The sequence below is a fragment of the Oncorhynchus mykiss genome, chromosome 3 (genome assembly GCF_013265735.2).
Source record: "Oncorhynchus mykiss isolate Arlee chromosome 3, USDA_OmykA_1.1, whole genome shotgun sequence".
Classification (NCBI taxonomy): Eukaryota; Metazoa; Chordata; class Actinopteri; order Salmoniformes; family Salmonidae; genus Oncorhynchus; species Oncorhynchus mykiss.
This window is the reverse complement of record NC_048567.1, coordinates 26,634,306-26,654,766: the sequence shown is the minus strand read 5'-3', so window position 1 is coordinate 26,654,766 and position 20,461 is coordinate 26,634,306. Positions and strand designations below refer to the sequence as shown.

General features: G+C 42.7%; 2 protein-coding genes and 1 pseudogene across 2 annotated transcripts; 2 read left to right on the top strand and 1 right to left on the bottom strand.

The window, feature by feature from the left end:
• Positions 1-4,776: 4,776 nt before the first annotated feature.
• LOC110516273 (sodium channel subunit beta-1) lies at positions 4,777-7,742 on the top strand. Its single transcript, XM_021594792.2, has 5 exons — positions 4,777-5,274; positions 5,587-5,803; positions 6,613-6,757; positions 6,973-7,027; positions 7,246-7,742. Exons 2-4 carry the CDS (start codon positions 5,671-5,673, stop codon positions 7,016-7,018), a joined length of 324 nt encoding a protein of 107 aa, XP_021450467.1. The 5' UTR covers positions 4,777-5,274; positions 5,587-5,670; the 3' UTR covers positions 7,019-7,027; positions 7,246-7,742.
• Positions 7,743-17,617: 9,875 nt separating this feature from the next.
• Positions 17,618-18,040, top strand: LOC110505173 (potassium voltage-gated channel subfamily E member 1). Its single transcript, XM_021584202.2, has one exon. It carries the CDS (start codon positions 17,618-17,620, stop codon positions 18,038-18,040), a length of 423 nt encoding a protein of 140 aa, XP_021439877.1.
• Positions 18,041-18,128: 88 nt separating this feature from the next.
• LOC110503991 lies at positions 18,129-20,460 on the bottom strand (annotated as a pseudogene).
• Between the last annotated feature and the right edge of the window lies 1 nt (position 20,461).

Sequence of the window (20,461 nt, the reverse complement as noted above, 5' to 3'; positions counted from 1 at the left end):
TGACTGAATCAACACAATCTCAACGATCAACACTAGAATACAAATTGCATTGGAAGCGCCCACAACAATCTGTCAATCTGTAATGCCTCTCAATTAATGACTTAATACCATGGGAGCTGTTTAAACCAAGTCCAATAATGCATATAGAAATGTATTGAAGGGCAGGAATAGACTTGTTGCGCCCTCTTGTGATTCAAATATGTGCAGTCACAATAATGTTATGCAAAATGATGGACTTAACCACGCTTGAAACTTCACACAGGAAAAGTACAACTAAATACACAAATATTTAAATGACTATGAAACAACCTTGGTATTATGGATTAATATATGTTTATTAGTCCGGATCTCACCTTTATGAGGTAGGTCACACTGGCCCACCATTGCTGCAACGATTGCGTGTGTATGCTGCTATCGGCTAGTCTCTCTGGGCTGTAATTGATTAATTTCGGGCGGAGCTAAGAGATACTTTATCCATATAGTCGAATACTTCGCGGCTGCAGGCGCCTGGGCGAAGGACAGGTTACCTTGTTCTGGAAGAAGACTGAAAGCAAGAAGGGGATATTGACAAGGAACAAGAGCATTTGGTTGCACCACTTGGACATTAAATCAGAGAGACAACAGACACAATACAGTTCCCTATATTTATACTAATAATACATAATAATAATAACAATAATAATTAATAATAATACTTTTAGTAGCCGAAAAATATGTATGATATAAAGGTATAATATTTAGTTTACTATGAAAGAGGGGCAGGGACATGGACAGTGTTCATACACGTGACAATATTTATTTACACAAGTAAATTCAATATGCTCTCTCCGCTCACCCTCGTTTCTGTGTAGGCCTATATTGTATAAGTACATGTGTAACTAGGCTATAACGTGACAAATAAGTAATGCTGTTACCTCAAAAACTTGTGATAAACGTTTTTGAAGAAATAGACTGCTCAGTCTACAGTTTGTCTACATCATGATTGATACTTGCGGGACAGGTGGGCTACAGGGCTATATGTAAAATGCATAGAAAGATCAAATCAATAGTCTAATCAATAACATACGTTGGTATGTTTGTTTGTTACATTTAATAAGATATATAAAACAAATTAAACAAATGTATCACACTATTATATGTCCATACCTGAATAATGTTGCTGGTAAAAGCTGCTCCTCTCACAGGTGTTTATTAGTTTCACTCAAGCTTCAGTTTATCAGCCTATTTCACAAGACAATTATCCCGGAGAATAGCCAATACTGGTCGCAATTACTTTTTCAATTTTCAGAATTGCCTCTTTGGTTTACAGTTTTGCGCTTCATGGTAATTACATCCCATTATAAACACTTGGACAGCTCCAGTTCCATGGTGCCAACGACTCAACGAGAATCTGAGTTTATGTATGCCTGCGCCAACCACTTCACGTCACAGAGAGATGTGTTGCTGAACGCTTCCCTTCGCAGAATGGGGAGCTAGAAACCCGATCTGGGCTAAAAATAAAAAACACCAGCATGTGTGGTTTGGAATAAATAGAGGGGAGGTGTGTGTGTCCTATGCAGGAGTGGTGAAAGCAACATAACAAATGGACCCCCCCCCTCTAAATCAACAGGCATCAGTTTCATACACAACTGTAACTGTGTTTATCATGAGTCAATATTTGTGTTAAAGCTTTAAAGTTGTCAACCCTCAAGGCCTAAGTATATGTGTGTGTGTGTGTGTGTGTGTGTTAGTGTGTGTGTGTGTGTGTGTGTGTGTGTGTGTGTGTGTGTGTGTGATTACATCAAATGAGATTGTCCTAGACATACAAACAAGACCTAGACATTCCCTGACAGAGATTAATTGCATCTCTTGTTATTGCGCATATCAAATTACTGTACATCAGTAGAGCACATTTCATCAACCGGCTGAGATTTCACCACATAACAAATACATTTGAAAACATGTGAGGTAGATATGTGTACATACAGACAAGGTAAAGAGGTGATGAACGGCGTGTTATTAGATCCTCGTAGGCTATCTGTTCCTTGTGTCTTTTTGTCATTACGTTGTCCTTCAGTCATCTGTTTTGTTGACCTTGCCTTCTATTGCAATAGCCTTGTGTTTCCAAGTAATTTGGCATTGAATGAGCTTCAGAATCCTGATAAAAGATATCTGAGGACATCTGATACATCTTGTTGATGCATCAGACTGACAGTTGAAAAGAAGTTAGCTTTGCCAAGGGAGTTATTAGAAATAGAATAGAATACAATAGAATATAATAACTTCATTTTCCATCCCACTTCTGACACGAATAGGAAAGGCCAACAATGACAAATACATGAAAGGATTGTTTGATATACTGGAACATTATAGAGTTGTGCATCATGTGTGTCCTATAAGCAAACTATACACAGACACACATTTGAATACACATACGAATGTCTGTATCTTGCCTCATTTGCTTAACAAATTTGACATTATTTCACATTTCCTGGTCAGTGATATTAAACTGAAAACGTATTTATTTTTTTCTCTACATTTAGAGTGTGGACAACATGTTTATCAAAATAATTATCCTTCATAACCAAACTGTTAATTGGACAATGTGCATTACAACTGCAATTGTATTATTGCCGATAGGGTCCATCTATTATCAGAGATTAAAACCATCATTGACAGACCATTCAATCAAAACGTTAGGCCACTGAAAGAATCCAAACAAATAAAAATGTAATTGATGGATAAAATAAGAATAGTTTGCTCGTTAAATACCTCATAAGGATCAAACCCTTTTTTTCAATTTTCGCACAAAATAGCATACCCAAATCTAACTGCCTATAGCTCGGGACCTGAAGCAAGGATATGCAAATTCTTGATACGATTTGAAAGGGAACAATTTGAAGTTTGTGGGAATGTGAAATTAATTTAGGAGAATATAAAACATTAGACCCGGTAAAAGATAATACCAAGAAAAAAACATGTATTTTTGTACCATCATCTTTGAAATTAATTTAAGCTTCCTGCCAATATCAGATATGTCTATGTCCTGGGAAATGTTTTTGTTACTTACCTTACATCATGTTAATCACATTAGCCTACCTTAGCATTAAAACAAAGCTTAAATGGTGCGTGCAAAAAAACAGCACCATATGGTAATCAGTTGGGTATGATTTGCATTAAAAGGTTTGGATGGCTTAGCTATCATGCAATAGTACAGTTGTGGCCAACAGTTTTGAGAATGACACAAATATGCATTTTCACAAAGTCTGCTGCCTCAGTTTGTATGATGGTAATTTGCATATACTCCAGAATGTTATGAAGAGTGATCAGATGAATTACAATTAATTGCAAAGTCCCTCTTTGCCATGCAAATGAACTGAATCCCCAAAAAACATTTCCACTGCATTTCAGCCCTGCCACAAAAGGACAAGCTGACATTATGTTTCTTTCGTTAACACAGGTGTGAGTGTTGACGAGGACAAGGCTTGAGATCACTCTGTCATGCTGATTGAGTTCGAATAACAGACTGGAAGCTTCAAAAGGAGGGTGGTGCTTCGAATCATTGTTCTTCCTCTGTCAGCCATGGTTACCTGCACGGAAACACGTGCCGTCATCATTGCTTTGCACAAAAAGGGCTTCACAGGCAAGGATATTGCTGCCAGTAAGATTGCACCTAAATCAACCATTTATTGGATCATCAAGAACTTCAAAGAGAGCGGTTCAATTGTTGTGAAGATGGCTTCAGGGCGCCCAACAAAGTCCAGCAAGCACCAGGACAGTCTCCTAAAGTTGATTCAGCTGCGGGATCTGGGCACCACCAGTACAGAGATTGCTCAGGAATGGCAGCAGGCATGTGTGAGTGCATCTGCACACACAGTGAGGCGAAGACTTTTGGAGGATGGCCTGGTGTCAAGAAGAGCAGCAAAGAAGCCACTTCTCTCCAGGTAAAACATCAGGGACAGACTGATATTCTGCAAAAGGAACCGGAATTGGACTGCTGAGGACTGGGGTGAAGTCTATTTCTCTGATGAATCCCCTTTCCGATTGTTTGGGGCATCCGGAAAAAAATATTGTCCGGAGAAGTCAAGGTGAGCTCTACCATCAGACCTGTGTCATGCCAACAGTAAAGCATCCTGAGACCATTCATGTGTGGGTTTGCTTCTCAGCCAAGTGAGTGGGCTCACTCACAATTTTGCCTAAGAACACAGCCATGAATTAAGAATGGTACCAACACATCCTCCGAGAGCAACTTCTCCCAACCATCCAGGAACAGTTTGGTGACGAACAATGCCTTTTCCAGCACATTGCCATAAGGCAAATGTGATAACTAAGTGGCTCGGGGAACAAAACATGAATATTTTGGGTCCATGGCCAGGAAACTCCCCAGACCTTAATCCCATTGAGAACTTGTGGTCAATCCTCAAGAGGCGGGTAGGCAAACAAAAACCCACAAATTTTGACAAACTCCAAGCATTGATTATGCAAGAATGGGCTGCCATCAGTCAGGATGTGGCCCAGAAGTTAATTGACAGCATGCCAAGGCGGATTGCAGAGGTCTTGAAAAATAAGGGTCAACACTGCAAATATGGACTCTTTGCATCAACGTCATGTAATTGTCAATAAAATCCTTTGACACTTATGAAATGCTTGTAATTATACTTCAGTATTCCATAGTAACATCTGACCAAAAACATCTAAAGACACTGAAGCAGCAAACTTTGTGAAAGTGTATATTTGTGTCATTCTCAAAACTTTTGGCCATGACTGTACAATGATTTCAACTTCTTATCTTTCGCCTTGGTGCGCTAAAACTGTTGGACATTCAAGACAGGCATGAATTCACACGGTCTAAAAATAGCATTGTAAATACAAACTCATACTGTGTAGACTAGAGTGTAGGCTGAAAACTGCATCGATAGCTTCTGTATGTATTTTTATTATTTGGGTAGTTTGAAGCAAATGAATAGGTAATGGACACCGATTAATTGATAGAGATCATACGTAAACTTCATTCCGTTTTTATCTGAACAGTTATCAATTGGAAATGTCAAACCAACTCTGATTAGGCAGAGATCAGAACTTGCCAGAAGAAGGTCGAAAAAGTCTTGATTAACAATGGCGAAGTTAACAACATAGCAACCTATTGGAAATTAGTTCACTCCGTTTCATGTCAGAAGAAACTCGTGGGGAGTAAAGCAAGAAAATAAAAAAAGGTGCATTTTGTTCTATTAATTTGCTGGAAAGAGTTCTAGAAGAAAAATGATAAAGCAGTTATAGACACTCCTGGTCTTTGTGGTAAGTTTTCCCTTAAAACATTTGAGACCAAAAAGATAACAGATCAGCCTGCATAACATATTATAAGGTTATGGCCTAATGCAAAAGTCAAGTATGTACTGTTGTTATAATATGATATGTAGCCTGCAAAAATTGCAATATTAGCTTGGTTGTTATATTATACATGATTATAATTATCAATTCAATGTATTGTTCCTGATCATGTTAGTGTTGTTGTTATTTATAACCCCATTGATATTGGGCGAGGACTTTGTATTCATGTCAAACTGCTGTCTAATTCCTTGCTCTTCTCTCTTCTGACCCCAACTCCAGCTCCTCTTACTCTGCCTCTGGCACCATGATCCCCTGGTTACCCGAGTGCTACATTGTCATGGGGGCTATGCCGAGGTGGACTCCATGACAGAGGCGGTGGCCGGGGAGAGCTTCCTCATGGACTTCATCTCCTGTAAGAGGAGAGAGGAGGTCCAGGCCCATACCACGGTTGACTGGCACTTCAGAGCCACAGGAGAGGAGGAGTACATCCGCATAAGTAGGCCTACTACATAGTACTAGCTGTACTATATATTGTATATTATTTAGTGTGTATTATGTAAGTGTATAATGTTTTTGTAAAGTGTAATGAGACTATCTCAAGGCCATCAGACAGGCCTTGAGATAGAAGCTGTTTTTCAGTCTCTCGGTCCCTGCTTTGATGCACCTGTACTGACCTCGCCTTCTGGATGATATCGGGGTAAACAGGCAGTGGCTCGGGTGGTTGTTGTCCTTGAAGATCTTTTTGGCCTTCCTGTGACATCGGGTGGTGTAGGTGTCCTGGAGGGCAGGTAGTTTGCCCCCGGTGAAGCGTTGTGCAGACCTCACTACCCTCTGGTCCCTCTGCTGTTTCCTGAAGTCCACGTTCATACCTTCCATTGGATAATGAATATATCACAGTGGAAAAGGAGGTGGAGCTTGCTTTTAAGTCAATCTCTCTTTAATGGTCTTTGTTGTGTATGTGACAAAGTCCTGAAGTTCTTCCCTTTAGTTTTTCAGTCAATCTGACCACACTGCATATTTAGACTCTTTTCCCTCTTAGTAAAAAAACTATGTCTCTTATGTAACACACATTTATGTGACAATAGGATGAATCCCAAAATACTGTTAAATATCCACATTTCCTTTTCTTACTTACTCATCCCTACCAATTTAAAAATGAGGCCATTAACCAGCAACTTAAAATAATTCTGATTCACCTTGAACTCTACATGTGCTCTATAGAAATGAAATGAATGTATACAGTAAAGTACACATGATCTCTGCATAGCACTCCCTCTCCTCTTCCTATCCAATCGGTGGTGTCAGAGATCATGATGTACGTGCTGATCGTGGTGCTGCAGCTGTGGATGTTTGTGGTGCTGATCCACTGCTACAACAAGATCTGGGCTGAACACGAGGCGTGGGACGCCCGCAAAACCTTGAGGGCCCAAGAACTGGCCCTAATAAACGAGTGAGAGCCAGTCTTAACAATCTGCTAATGTATACTTCATACTGTGCAAATGTACACACCACAGAGATTGTATCATTTGTGAATTAAAGGTATTCTCCAGTCTACTCTATACCAGACACTAACTTCACTTTCTATGTCATTTTTCTCTCTCTCTTCATCCCTCTGTCTCTTTTACTTCCTGACCATTAACTCAGTCTATCTTTTGACATTTACAGACCTTTAGACTCAAAGGACAATTGTGATGGAGTGCTTCTGGAGTGACTTGTTACGGTGAGTTTGTTTTGAAATCCTCTCACATGATTGAAAGTGTGATTTTATAGGCTTGATTGTACCGTAGATTTAACTGTAGACCGCTGACTGTAGAGAATAAGTTGAATTACCTTCACTATACTAAATTAGAACACATTTTACTGCAATCAAATGCTTTTTTGCATTGCTATTCTTAAAGCAGATGTTCGATCTTGATGTATTTTGTTTGTATCTAACAGGTAAACATCAAAGGTGGAGAACTCTGTCACAAGCAATTGTTACCACTACACTAGTAGGCTATTACATCATAGAAACATCATTTGAATGTCTTAGCATAGTGTGTAACACATGTGGTTTACAATGTACTTAATTTGCTGTACGAGGTAGTTGCAGCTGGCATGAGTGGTGATTAGATTGACAGGTGGTGCCGAACAGCCTTAGTGTGTCAACTCAACAGAGAATGTCATCACGTGATGGATCAACAGTTCTGACAAAGCTCTGATTACAGATGGTTCCACCTAAGCTACATAGAACGCTTTGGCAGGAACAACCATGCATCTACATAGATAGATCTCATCTACGACCATGTTGTTAAAGTTTATTAGAATCGCTTTGGTGCTATTTTCACAACTCTTAATCCAAAACTCCAAGCTGGTCACACTTATAATGCAGCAAGTCTTTCATTCAAAACCTGTCATTATGCATTCATTTGGATTATAAACATATCTCACCACACAACCATTGACTCAAGTTTATTGTGAAATGTAATGAGAATTGGTTTGAATCACCGAAACACAACGATATCTTTTCAAATGAGTCATTTTAATTACTAGTTAATCCAATAGCAAACCATGCAAGATACGTGTTTCAAATCGCCCTTAGAAGTGCTGATTGCATCATAGATATACTGTCTGTAATCAAATGTAAGAAATTAAGTGAAAATAAAACAACGTTTAGCATGCATTCATTTGCATCAAGCCTGTCTTGAGCATTTGGCCATAAATTCTCATCCACAAGTGAATGTCATTGTTCATTCATTGCGGTAAAAATATTTTGGTAAGGCAAATCCAAGCTTGATATTGGTCTGCATTGATAGTGTCACATGCCTCATCCATGGCCAGAAGGAGGGTGGAACGCTCATGAGGAAAGTAATCGTACACCTTCTACCTCCCTGCTGAAAATAATTCCTCAATAGGGTTGAGAAAAAGAGAGTATGGGAGCAGGTATAGGGTCACAAATCATATTTTATTGGTCACATACACATGGTTAACAGATGTTAATGCGAATGTGGCGAAATACTTGTGCTTCTAGTTCCGACGGTGCAGTATTATCTAAAAAGAAATCTAACAACTACACAACATCTACCTAATACACACAAATCTAAGTAAAGGGATGGAATAGGAATATGTACGTATAAATTATATGGATGAGCGATGACCGAGCAGCAAGGGCAAGATGTAATAGATGTGTAGAATATGGTAAACTCACCAAAAAAAGAAATGTACTCTCACTGTCAACTGCGTTTATTTTCAGCAAAATTAACATGTGTAAATATTTGTATGAACATAACAAGATTCAACAACTGAGACAAGTTCCACAGACATGTGACTAGCATGAATTGAATAAGGTGTCCCTGAACAAAGGGGGGTCAAAATGAAAAGTAACAGTCAGTATATGATGTGGCCACCAGCTGCATTAAGTACTGCAGTGCATTTCCTCCTCATGGACTGCACCAGATTTGCCCGTTCTTGCTGTGAGATGTTACCCCACTCTTCCACCAAGGCACCTGCAAGGTCCCGGACATTTCTGGGGGGAATGGCCCTAGCCCTCACCCTCTGATCCAACAGGTCCCAGACGTGCTCAATGTGATTGAGATCCGGGCTCTTCGCTGGCCATGACAGAACACTGACATTCCTGTCTTGCAGGTAATCACACACAGAACAAGCAGTATGGTTGGTGGCATTGCCATGCTGGAGGGTCATGTCAGGATGAGCCTGCAGGAAGGATACCACATGGGGGACGAGGATGTCTTCCCTGTAACGTACAGTGTTGAGATTGCCTGCAATGACAACAAGCTCAGTCCGATGATGCTGTGACACACCACTACAGACCATGATGGACCCTCTACCTCCAAACCAATCCCGCTCCAGAGTACAGGCATCGGTGTAACGCTCATTCCTTCGACGATAAACGCGAATCTGACCATCACCCCTAGTGAGACAAAACCGTGACTCGTCAGTGAAGAACACTTTTTGCTAGTCCTGTCTGGTCCAGCAAAGTGGGTTTGTGCCCATAGGTGATGTTGTTGACGGTGATCTCTGGTGAGGACTTGCCTTACAACAGGCCTACAAGCCCTCAGTCCAGCCTCTCTCAACCTATTGCGGACAGTCTGAACACTGATGGAGGGATTGTGCGTTCCTGGTGTAACTCGGGCAGTTGTTGTTGCCATCCTGTACCTGTCCCACAGGTGTGATGTGCGGATGTACCAATCCTGTGCAGGTGTTGTTACACGTGGTATGCCACTGCGAGGACAATCAGCTGTCCGTCATGTCTCCCTGTAGCGCTGTCTTAGGCATCTCACAGGACGGGCATTGTAATTTATTGCTCTGGCCACATCTGCAGTCCTCATGCCTCCTTGCAGCATGCCTAAGGCACATTCACGCAGATGAGCAGGGACCCTGGGCATCGTTCTTTTGGTGTTTTTCAGAGTCAGTAGAAAGGCCTCTTCAGTGTCTTAAGTTTTCATGACTGTGACTGTAATTGCCTACCATCTGTAAGCTGTTAGTGTCTTAACGACCATTCCACAGGTGCGTGTTCATTATTTGTTTATAGTTCATTGAACAAGCATGTGAAACAGTGCTTAAACCCTTTACAATGAAGATCTGTGAAGTTATTTTAATTTTTACGAATGATCTTTGAAAGACAGGGTCCTGAAAAGGGGACATTTCTTTTTTTTGCTGAGTTTCTATACATATGAGATGAGTAATGCAAGATATGTACACATTATTAAAGTGGCATACGTTAAAGTGACTAGTGATCCGTTTATTAAAGTGGCCAATAATTCTGAGTCTGTATGTAGGCAGCAGCCTCTCTGTGTCAGGGATGGCTGTTTAACAGTTTGATGGCCTTGAGATGGAAGCTGTTTTTCAGTCTCGGTCCCAGCTTTGATGTACCTGTACTGACCTCACCTTCTGGACAGTAGCGGGGTGAACAGGCAGTGGCTCGGGTGGTTGTTGTCCCTGATGATCTTTTAGGCTTTCCTGTGACATCGGGTGGTGTAGGTGTCCTGGAGGGCAGGTAGTTTGCCCCCGGTGATGCATTGTGCAGACCGCACCACCCTCTGGAGAGCCTTGCAGTTGATGATGGTGCAGTTGCCGCACAAGGTGGTGATACAGCCCGACTGGATGTTCTCAATTGTGCATTTGTAAAAGTTTGGGTTTTAGGTGACAAGCCAAATTTCTTCAGCCTCCTGAGGTTGAAGAGGCGCTGTTGTGCCTTCTACACCACACTGTCTGTGTGGGAGGACCATTTCATTTTTTCCGGGATGTGTTCGCTGAGGAACTCAAAACTTTCTACCTTTTCCACTGCAGTCCCGTCGATGTGGATAGGGGGTGGTCCCTCTGCTGTTTCTTGAAGTCCACGGTCATCTCCTTTGTTTTGTTGATGTTGAGTGAGAGGTTGTTTTCCTGACACCACACTCTCAGCGCCCTCACCTCCTCCATGTAGGCTCTCGTCGTTGTTGGTAATCAAGCCCACTACTGTTGTGTCGTCTGCAAACTTGATGATTGAGTTGGAGGCGTGCATGGCCACGCAGTCATGGGTGAACAGGGAGCACAGGAGGGGGCTAAGCACGCACCCTTGTGGGGCCCCAGTGTTGAGGATCAGCGAAGTAGAAATGTTGTTTCCTACCTTCACCACCAGGGAGCGGACCATCAGAAAGTTCAGGACCAGGGCGGGGTTGAAAGCACAGGGCGGGGTTGAGACCCAGGGCCTCAAGCTTAATGATGAGCTGTAATCGATGAACAGCATTCTTACATTGGTATTCCTCTTGTCCAGATGGGATAGGGCAGTGTGCAGTGTGACGGTGATTGCATTGTCTGTGGACCTATTGGGGCGGTATGCAAATTTAAGTGGGTCTAGGGTGGCAGGTAAGGTGGTGATGAGATCCTTGACTTGTCTCTCAATCATGATGACAGAAGTAAGAGCTACAGGCAATAGTCATTTAGTTCAGTTATCTTTGCCTTTTTGGGTACAGGAACAATGGTGGCCATCTTGAAGCATTTGGGGACAGCAGACTGGGATATGGAGAGATTGAATATGTCCGTAAACAAACAAGCCAGCTGGTCTGCGCATTCTCTGAGGACGCGACTAGAGATGCCGTCTGGGCCGTCAACCTTGCGAGGGTTAACACGTTTAAATATCTTACTCATGTCGGCCATGGAGAGGGAGGGCCCGCAGTCCTTGGCAGCGGGCCGCATTGGTGTCACTGTATTATCCTCAAAGCAGGCAAAGAAGGTGTTTAGTTTGTCTGGAAGCAAGATGTTGGTGTCTGTGACCCTGCCACATATGTCTTGTGTCTGAGCCTTTGAAATTGCGATTCCACTTTGTTCCTATACCGACATTTTGCTTGTTAAATTGCCTAGGGAATAAGAACACTGTTTATATTCGGCCATATTCCCAGTCATCTTTCCATGGTTAAATGCAGTGGTTTGCGCCTTCAGTTTTGTGCGAATGCTGCCATCCATTCATGGTTTCTGGTTAGGGTCGGTTTTAATTGTCACAGTGGGTACAACATGTTCAAATCACTTACACGGAACCATAACTGGCTGCGTGCGCCATTGTGCGCTATCGTGCATGAATTTATTTTGTCCCCCTACACCAAACGCGATCACGACACGCAGGTTAAAATATCAAAACAAACTCTGAACCAATGACATTAATTTGGAGACAGGTCGAAAAGCATTAAACATGTATGGCAATTTAGCTAGTTAGCTTGCACTTGCTAGCTAATTTGTCCTATTTAGCTAGCTTGCTGTTGCTAGCTAATTTGTCCTGGGATATAAACATTGAGTTGTTATTTTACCTGAACTGTACAAGGTCCTCCGACAAATTAATCCACACATAAAACGGCCGACCGAATAGTTTCTAGTCATCTCTCCTCCTTCCAGGATTTTTCATTGTTGAACTTGTATGGTGATCGCATCTAAACTTTCATATTATTAATTACCACGACTACCAGCAAAACAGTTTGTCTTTCAATCACCCACGTTGGAATAACCAATGAGGAGATGGCACGTGGGTACCTGCTTCTATAAACCAATGAGGAGATGGGAGAGGCAGGACTTTCAGCGCAATCTGCATCAGAAATAGGAATGACTTCTATTTTAGCCCTTGGCATCGCAGACACTCGTTGGCGCGCGAGCAGTGTGGGTGCAATAATTGAATAACATAGATTTCTACATTTATTTTGCGATGCTCGCGCACGCAACGTGTCCGGTCTGGTCAGCATGTTAGGATTGAGGTCAGGGCTTTGAGATGGCCACTCCTATACCTTGACTTTGTTGTCCTTAAGCCATTTTGCCACAACTTTTGAAGTATGCTTGGGGTCATTGTCCATTTGGAAGACCCATTTGCGACCAAGCTTTAACTTCATGACTGATGTCTTGAGATGTTGCTTCAATATATCCATATAATTTTCCTACCTCATGATGCCATATATTTTGTGAAGTGCACCAGTCCCTCCTGCAGCAAAGCACCCCCACAACATGATGCTGCCACACCCACTTCACGGTTGGGATGGTGTTCTTCGGCTTGCAAGCCTCCCTCTTTTTCCTCCAAACATAACGATAGTCATTATTGCCAAACAGTTCTATTTTTGTTTCATCAGACCAGAGGGCATTTCTCCAAAAAAGTACGATCTTTGTCCCCATGTGCAGTTGCAAACCGTAGTCTGGCTTTATTTATGGTGGTTTTGGAGCAGTGGCTTCTTCCTTGCTGAGCGGCCTTTCAGGTTATGTCGATATAGGACTTGTTTTACTGTGGATATATAGATACTTTTGTACCTGTTTCCTCCAGCATCTTCACAAGGTCCTTTGCTGTTGTTCTGGGATTGATTTGCACTTTAAGCACCAAAGTACGTTCATCTCTAGGAGACAGAACGCGTCTCCTTCCTGAGCGGTATGACGGCTGCGTGGTCCCGTGGTGTTTATACTTGCGTACTATTGTTTGTAGAGATGAACGTGGTACCTTCAGAAGTTTGGAAATTGCTCCCAAGAAGGAACCAGACTTGTGGAGGTCTATGATTGTTTTCCTGAGTTCTTGGCTGATTTCATTTGATTTTCCCATGATGTCAAGCAAAGAGGCACTGAGTTTGAAGTTAGGCCTTGAAATACATCCACAGGTACACCTCCAATAGACTCAAATGATGTCAATTAGCCTATCATATATATATATATATATATATATATATATATATATATATATATATATATATATATATATATATATGTTTGTTTTTTGGTGTGGGCTTGCCTGTTTTGCATGTTATTTCGGCATTACTATGTGTCACATATCAGTTTGCAAACAATGTAAAAATATCTATATATATATATATATATATATATATATATATATATATATCATTGAGTTAATAAAGCCACATACACACAGACTATCTTTTGTTTTCTTGAGTAAGGCAACTCCAAAATACAGGTATTTTAGCCTAGCCCAGTGCTTTCTGTGGTGGTGGGGCAAGCCAGCAAAAAATAGGAGCATTGCGCCGTGGTTGGCTCAGTGTTCTGTCACTCATGGGGACACTACGTCATCGTTAAGTTTAAATCCTTAGGAAGGGTAGACATCCAAAATTTCAGCCCTTTGGGTCCTGCCATAAAGTTATATTACAAATGCCCTTCCAAGAAGAAGGAGGTCATTGGCCACAGATAAAATGAAGTCAAATCACGTTATATGTACAGTAGCTTTGATTGAACTGATCGTGTCAAATCCTTACTTTCAAAGTCTTAGAAGTCATCATCATGAATCAAGTTAGCAATCTACTGCCAAATCCTTGTCACATGAAGAGAAATAATGAAGAGAAATTAAAGATAAAATGTATCGGTTCTCATCGGCCATTGGACATAAAGATATTTAAGTTGGAAATCGCAAATTCCTACAGAGTCATTTGGAAGGAATCAGTGGCTAACTACTGCAAGCATTGCAAAGCAACCACTAGCCTGCTAGCTCAATGGAGTGGCTGTGTTTTTTTTGTCCGAGTTCCCACCAATAATCCAGAGAATGCCAGATTTAGATGACAAATTTTCAGACAAAGGACCGCCGTGCCACTTTCATGTTTAAGTGAGCACACCACAAGCCAAGGTAAATCCAATAATGTCTTGTATGCTGATGCATAAATGATGTAATATGCAAGGGAGATATGTATATTGTATCTAATTTGCTGTTAGTAGCCCATGTGCCTCACCAAAATAATTTGGTCTATTTTCACCTCTTAATTTTGCCTAACGTTGCTGTTCTAACTCGGTGGTACTGCTCAAGTAGCCTATAATCTGTTTTTGAGAAATGTAATCTAATACTGTTAGAGGTTTCATTGTCTGTTTATATGCCCCCTTAATCCTACGGTTCTGACTACTGTAAGAGCAGCCCGTGTTCTGCATTCTGTTGCTGCACATTTCAAAAGTGCTGAACACATAGTTATATTGACTATGTCTGTATTAGCTCGCTCATTAATGTCTTAATCAAAATTACGGAATGCCTCATCGTTATCCGCTCATCATTCCCTTATGTCATAGTTTGTACATCTCAATTGTCAGTAGAAACCACATTTGTTTAAGCAAGTCAGCCATAGCAGCTATGTTTTGTAATGGTGCATATCCTACAGATCTACTGGTTTTCTTGGCAAAATGTTCTCATGATGGAATTGACAGTTGATCTTTCCAGATTGGGGTGAACAAATCTGTCAGCCTCTGCCATAGTAAGGCCTCTGTTTACCACATGGTCAGCGACGATGGCCCGGACTTCACTAGACACAACAGTTCCCTGCCATCTGCCCCCCTCTCTCTGATGTCCACCTCTTTGAAGGGGCCAATGCCCACCACTTTGATGGGGCCCATGCCCACCTCTCTGATTTCTTTGAAGGGGCCAATGCCTACCTCTTTGACCTCTTTGAAGGGGCCCATGCCCACCTCTTTGACCTCTTTGATGGGGCCCATGCCCACCTCTTTGACCTCTTTGATGGGGCCCATGCCCACCTCTTTGACCTCTTTGATGGGGCCCATGCCCACCTCTTTGACCTCTTTGATGGGGCCCATGCCCACCTCTCTGATTTCTTCCTCACCCTTGCTGTCTATCCTGCTCCATGTTGAAATAAATTGCAAGTGTTGACACGCACCCTTTTATATGGTGACCACTTGTGGTTAACACTATGTGAAATCAATTAGCAATAATGACTTGTCCAAAAAAAAATTAACTGCCTTTTTGATGATCTTTTTTGAGTCATGTAGTTAGAGTTGTGAAATTTCATCACATACTTGTGAAAATAGTACCAAAGCGATGAAAAAAAAAACGATTTGACATGATCAACCGATACTTTGGCTTGCCTAAGCATGTTTTAGGAATGTGATGACTGTTGATTTGCAGGTGGGAGTGTTGAGTGTGATTGTCTAGACCTGCCACTATATTTCTTCGTAGTGTTTGTAAGCAGAATTTGACCTGTCATATATGGAGCAAGGCAAAATCTAATCAAATGTGCTCACAAACTCTGGACTTTTCCTTTTGTGTATGAAGGATGTTGTCACGCCATGACCATAGAGAGCTTTTTATTCTCTATGTTGGTTAGGTCTGGGTGTGACTAGGGTGGGTCATCTAGGTATTTATATGTCTATGTTGGCCTGTTATGGGTCCCAATCAGAGGCAGCTGTTTATCGTTGTCTCTGATTGGGGTTCATATTTAGGCAGCCATTTCCCCTTTGTGCCTTGTGGGATCTTGTTTTTGTGTGGCTGCCTGTGAGCAGTCAGTACGTTTCGTTTGTGCTTGTTTTGTTTGGTGAGTTTCTATTTATTAAAATATGTGGAACTCTACGCACGCTGCGCCTTGGTCCATTCCTAATGACGAACGTGACATATGTATCTGTCTTGAACATTTGCAACATAGCCAGTGGTTCTCTGTCACAAACTAATCCAAAATGACCAGCAGGTGGCAAACTCTGCTATCGGATGAGACTTTAGACCACACAACGTTGATATTCATTGCAGTCAGAAATAGTAAGTTACAGTCAATAAGGATAAATTATCCAGTTATTCCAGAGGTCACAGAAAAACATACAATGGGATTATAGGATATTGCTTTTGTATAGGCTTACACCAAACATCTAAAGGCGTAGTCAAACAATATTTTATCTGCAAATTCTGAGATTATCCCAAGGACTCCTTAGGTGCAGAATGCCTGGGGTCTACTAACTGGGATATGTTTATCATGCAGAATGGAGTTTTGACACAATTATATGTTGTTCATTCCGTCTGCAATGCTGAATGTTCACTCCACCACTTAGGCCCCTGAAGGTGAGTCTCCAGGTAACACATGCATGCACGCACGCCCACACATGGAAAAGCAGTAGGATAGCTAGGACGTTTGGGGGCGAATTGTGATTTGCTCCTGTTGTAAATGTAATCTCGCCACTCTCCCTCCTGTCTGAATGCTGCTTTGTTCTACAGCCTGGCTCCATCTCAACCACGCATGAACATACACTGACCATACAGATATGACAATACAGACATGACCACAAACTGACCATACACCTTACAGCACTGAAGCATGTTGACCAGGTGATCATAGCTATGGAGACAACTGTAACAGAGGTATTACCACACAGGTTTAACAGTACTGAAGTATCCGGAACTGAACCACGATGTCCTGCGGTCATAAGAGTAAATCATACAGCACCACTACCATACCATGGGGAGGTTCTGACCTTGACCTCTGACCTGACATCTATATCTCATTAAACGTGTTGACGTGGTTAAGGCTCTTTGTGTCTGCCACAGTGTGTGTGTGTATGTGTGTAAGAGGGAGAGAGAGCGAGAGAGAGAGAAGTCTTGGAGAGGAAGAGTAGGTGGAACCAGATTACCTTACAGTTTATACTCTTATGGGATATGAAGACCTCAATCAACGGAGTACTCTATTTAAAAGGTCACCATCATCATCATCTTCTACTGGCGCCTTTGTGAGCAACAATAGCTTGAGCTTCCAAAGGTATTTGCACTCTTCATTTTACATTTCTTCTATGATTGCTAATTTGTCCTACACTTGTGTCTCAGATGTGTAACACCAAGTTCTCTCAGGCAGATCAACAGAAACTGAAGCAGAAGCCATACGAGCAACTAAAGCTAAAATTACATTGATCTACAGCAAGAGAACAGAGAATTGAGGTCCACAGCATTCGTGTGTGTGTTCATGTCGAATTGGCTGTGGTGTGTCTGTGTTAGACTTTCTGCAATGTGTGTTTTTGTGTGTGCCTCATTGGGCGAGTGTACTGACCAAGACTCTCCTCCTCCCTTATCAGTTGACAGAGCAGCAGTACCCTTCCACAGCAGAGGTCAGCAATGCTGCACTTAAACGGCACAGAGCTGCAGACTCTCCTGCTATCCTTCCTACAGCAATGTCTGAATGGCACAGGTTTACCGATCCTAGTACTCTCTCAGAACTACACTACCCAGCAGGCCATTCTCCCAGTGGGCGGAGCTATGCCTAAGGCTCAAACTCAGGGATTTGTGTACATTCTACTGATGGTAGGTATGTTTAGTTTCTTCACGTTTGGTATCATGCTGAGCTACATCCGCTCCAAGAAGCTAGAGAGCTCCCACAATCCGTATCACCAGTACATTGCCCACGACTGGACCAAAGGACTCACCCTCCCACGGGCCGTTACACAGGCACTGCACGGGGCAGACACACGTATTGGAGACAACGGGAAGAACCCCATGGTCATCTTCAACCCTGCTGCATTGGAGCAGCTCCCAGGATAGATTGGGATGGATCGTGAGGAGATAATAGTGTTGATGTTCTCAATCCTAATATAACATATTATAGTCACGACGACAAGTGAGAAAGAGATTGAGTTACAGTACCTCTTTTAATTGCAATGCAATCATAGGCAGAATCTACCGCACACCCATAATCGACTAGTGAAGTTGCGGGAGGCAAAATGCAAAACTGGAAAAAGTCACCGAACACTTCCACTCATAGTAGCTTAGCATTCGGTCAATCGACTCTGATGAAGGTCGACTGACCCGAAAGCTTACCTCCTATTTCCATATTTTTTCATCTGACTGTAAGTCTACGAAAAAATCTTCAGAGGTTTCTGTTTCCCTGTATTTGAGTACGTAGTTTCAGTCAACTGCTCATTCATAAGGAACATCGAGTATTCTATGCTTTCATTCCTTCATTCAGCAAAGAAGCCAATCAATGTAATTAGAATCACTTAGCTTATAAACGTAGACAAAAAGTATTTCATTAAATGGATTATTGTAGTCTAATACCATTACCATTGTGTCCTCAGGTCCAGACACTGACACGGTGTAGCATTAATGTAAAGCACAGTTGAGTTACAGTAAGGTCACGTAACCGTGTTGTAGTAGTGGCTGGTTCTAGTTTTCTGTGTGTTATAACACGCTACTGTAATCAACCCAATGTAGCAAAAACACTCCAAATGACATAATAGACAAATGATTCACCACCTCCGTCTTATCCTCTTCAAAGTGTGTTGCCACCTGTGTAAATGGATTATAGATAAAAGTTTGATTTGAAATATCATTTTTTATCTAATTTTGCCTTCATGGTCCGTTGTTCATTTGAGTAAATGCTGCATCCATGCCAGCAGGCCACCTTGCTAAGAGTGTTGATGTGTTTTAATCTTATCTTCTCTCGCTCCCTTCTCTTTCTCTTCTCTGCTTCTCCCACTCCCTCACTCTTTCCCTCTTCCTCTCCTGTCTGCCTTGAATGGCTGCTTTCTCTGCGCGGTCGATCTCGTGCTCCAAACTGAAGTGTACCATTTGCATGGTAAGCATGGGCGCAATCCGGTTGAAGTTATCCAACGTCTAACTTGGGTTTCTTAAGGTCCTCCGCCACCGCCCCACATAGTTGCTGAAACTGGGCATGCTCCCTGGGACCCATGGGGTCGGTGAGCCGCGCCCAGCGCTACAGCAGTCTATCTCGGATCTGAGCAATGTCCTCTCTGATGTCACGCTGCATGACAATCCAGGGTGACTGGTAGCCGTTGTCGATGAGGATGCGGTTGAGGGTAATTAGGTCGTCGTACTGGTTGTGCTCAAACTTGTTGAGGGGCTTCCCGGCGCCACTCAGGTTGCGGAAGTCTCCCCGGGACATGGGTTCCTGAATGAGGTCTTCCACCAGCCTCTCCACTGCCTGCGTGACCTTGATCTGCCGGCTGAGCTGGCGGGTGTCCCATTCCACCAGCGCCCCCTCGGCTGCAGCCGCCGTCTCAAGCTCCTTCTGGAGGTAGTCGAGGACCTGCCTCACTCCCTAATCCACTCCGAACTGCTGGTTTTGGCGTTCGCGCTGGCTAGGCGTCCCTGAGCCCACGCCCTCATAGCTCAGGTCGTGGCAGTGCTGAGGAGCCACGTCTTTCACCTTCTCCTCATCTTCCACCAAACCCCCACAGCTCTGAAGCCGGGACTGGTGCACCAGCAGGGCGCCGTATGCTTCCTCTACCCGCGCAAACAGTACCTTGTCTGCCGCAGCAACCTGCGCAGGGCTACTCTCACCCTCATCCAGAAGCTCAAGCTGTAGCAGCTGGTAGCTCTCCCGAAGGCTGCAGCTCACACAGGGACCAGAACTCAGTTTGTGGAGAAGGAACCGGGCGGGCCAGGGGGAGCAGCATTAATCCCCACCGTAAATCAACAGCTGTATGGCGTAACTCATCTCTGCTGGTGACATACAGAGGCACACACCTACCCAACAGTGACAAGAAACACGATTATGCCTGTTGTACTTGTTCCCACACTTAATTGTTAGCATGGGGATGTAAAACATGCATTTGAAAAGGTCACAGGATGCTTTTGATCCATTGTTTACATTTTGTTGGTAGCGGTCTAGCCTGAAATCCAGAACCACTTTTGCTAACATGCCCCTCCTTGTACTCCATGCCATTGCCAGGGATTGGTAAAGAGTGGAATGATATTATAAACAGATCGGTGGTACCCATGCTGGTAGTAGTCCACTATTTGATGGTGGACTACTGATATGCACTTCTTCATTTGACACGTACTGTCACATGCATTAAAGATACAGCATGTAACCTCAAAGACATGTAATCGGTGACTACAGTAACTGCCCGTATTATGAAAGAACACCAGTAGCTAGCTGTCATCTTTATTACCCCGGTAGCTAGAAGCTAAATCGTGCTGAACTCCACGACTAACTGCATC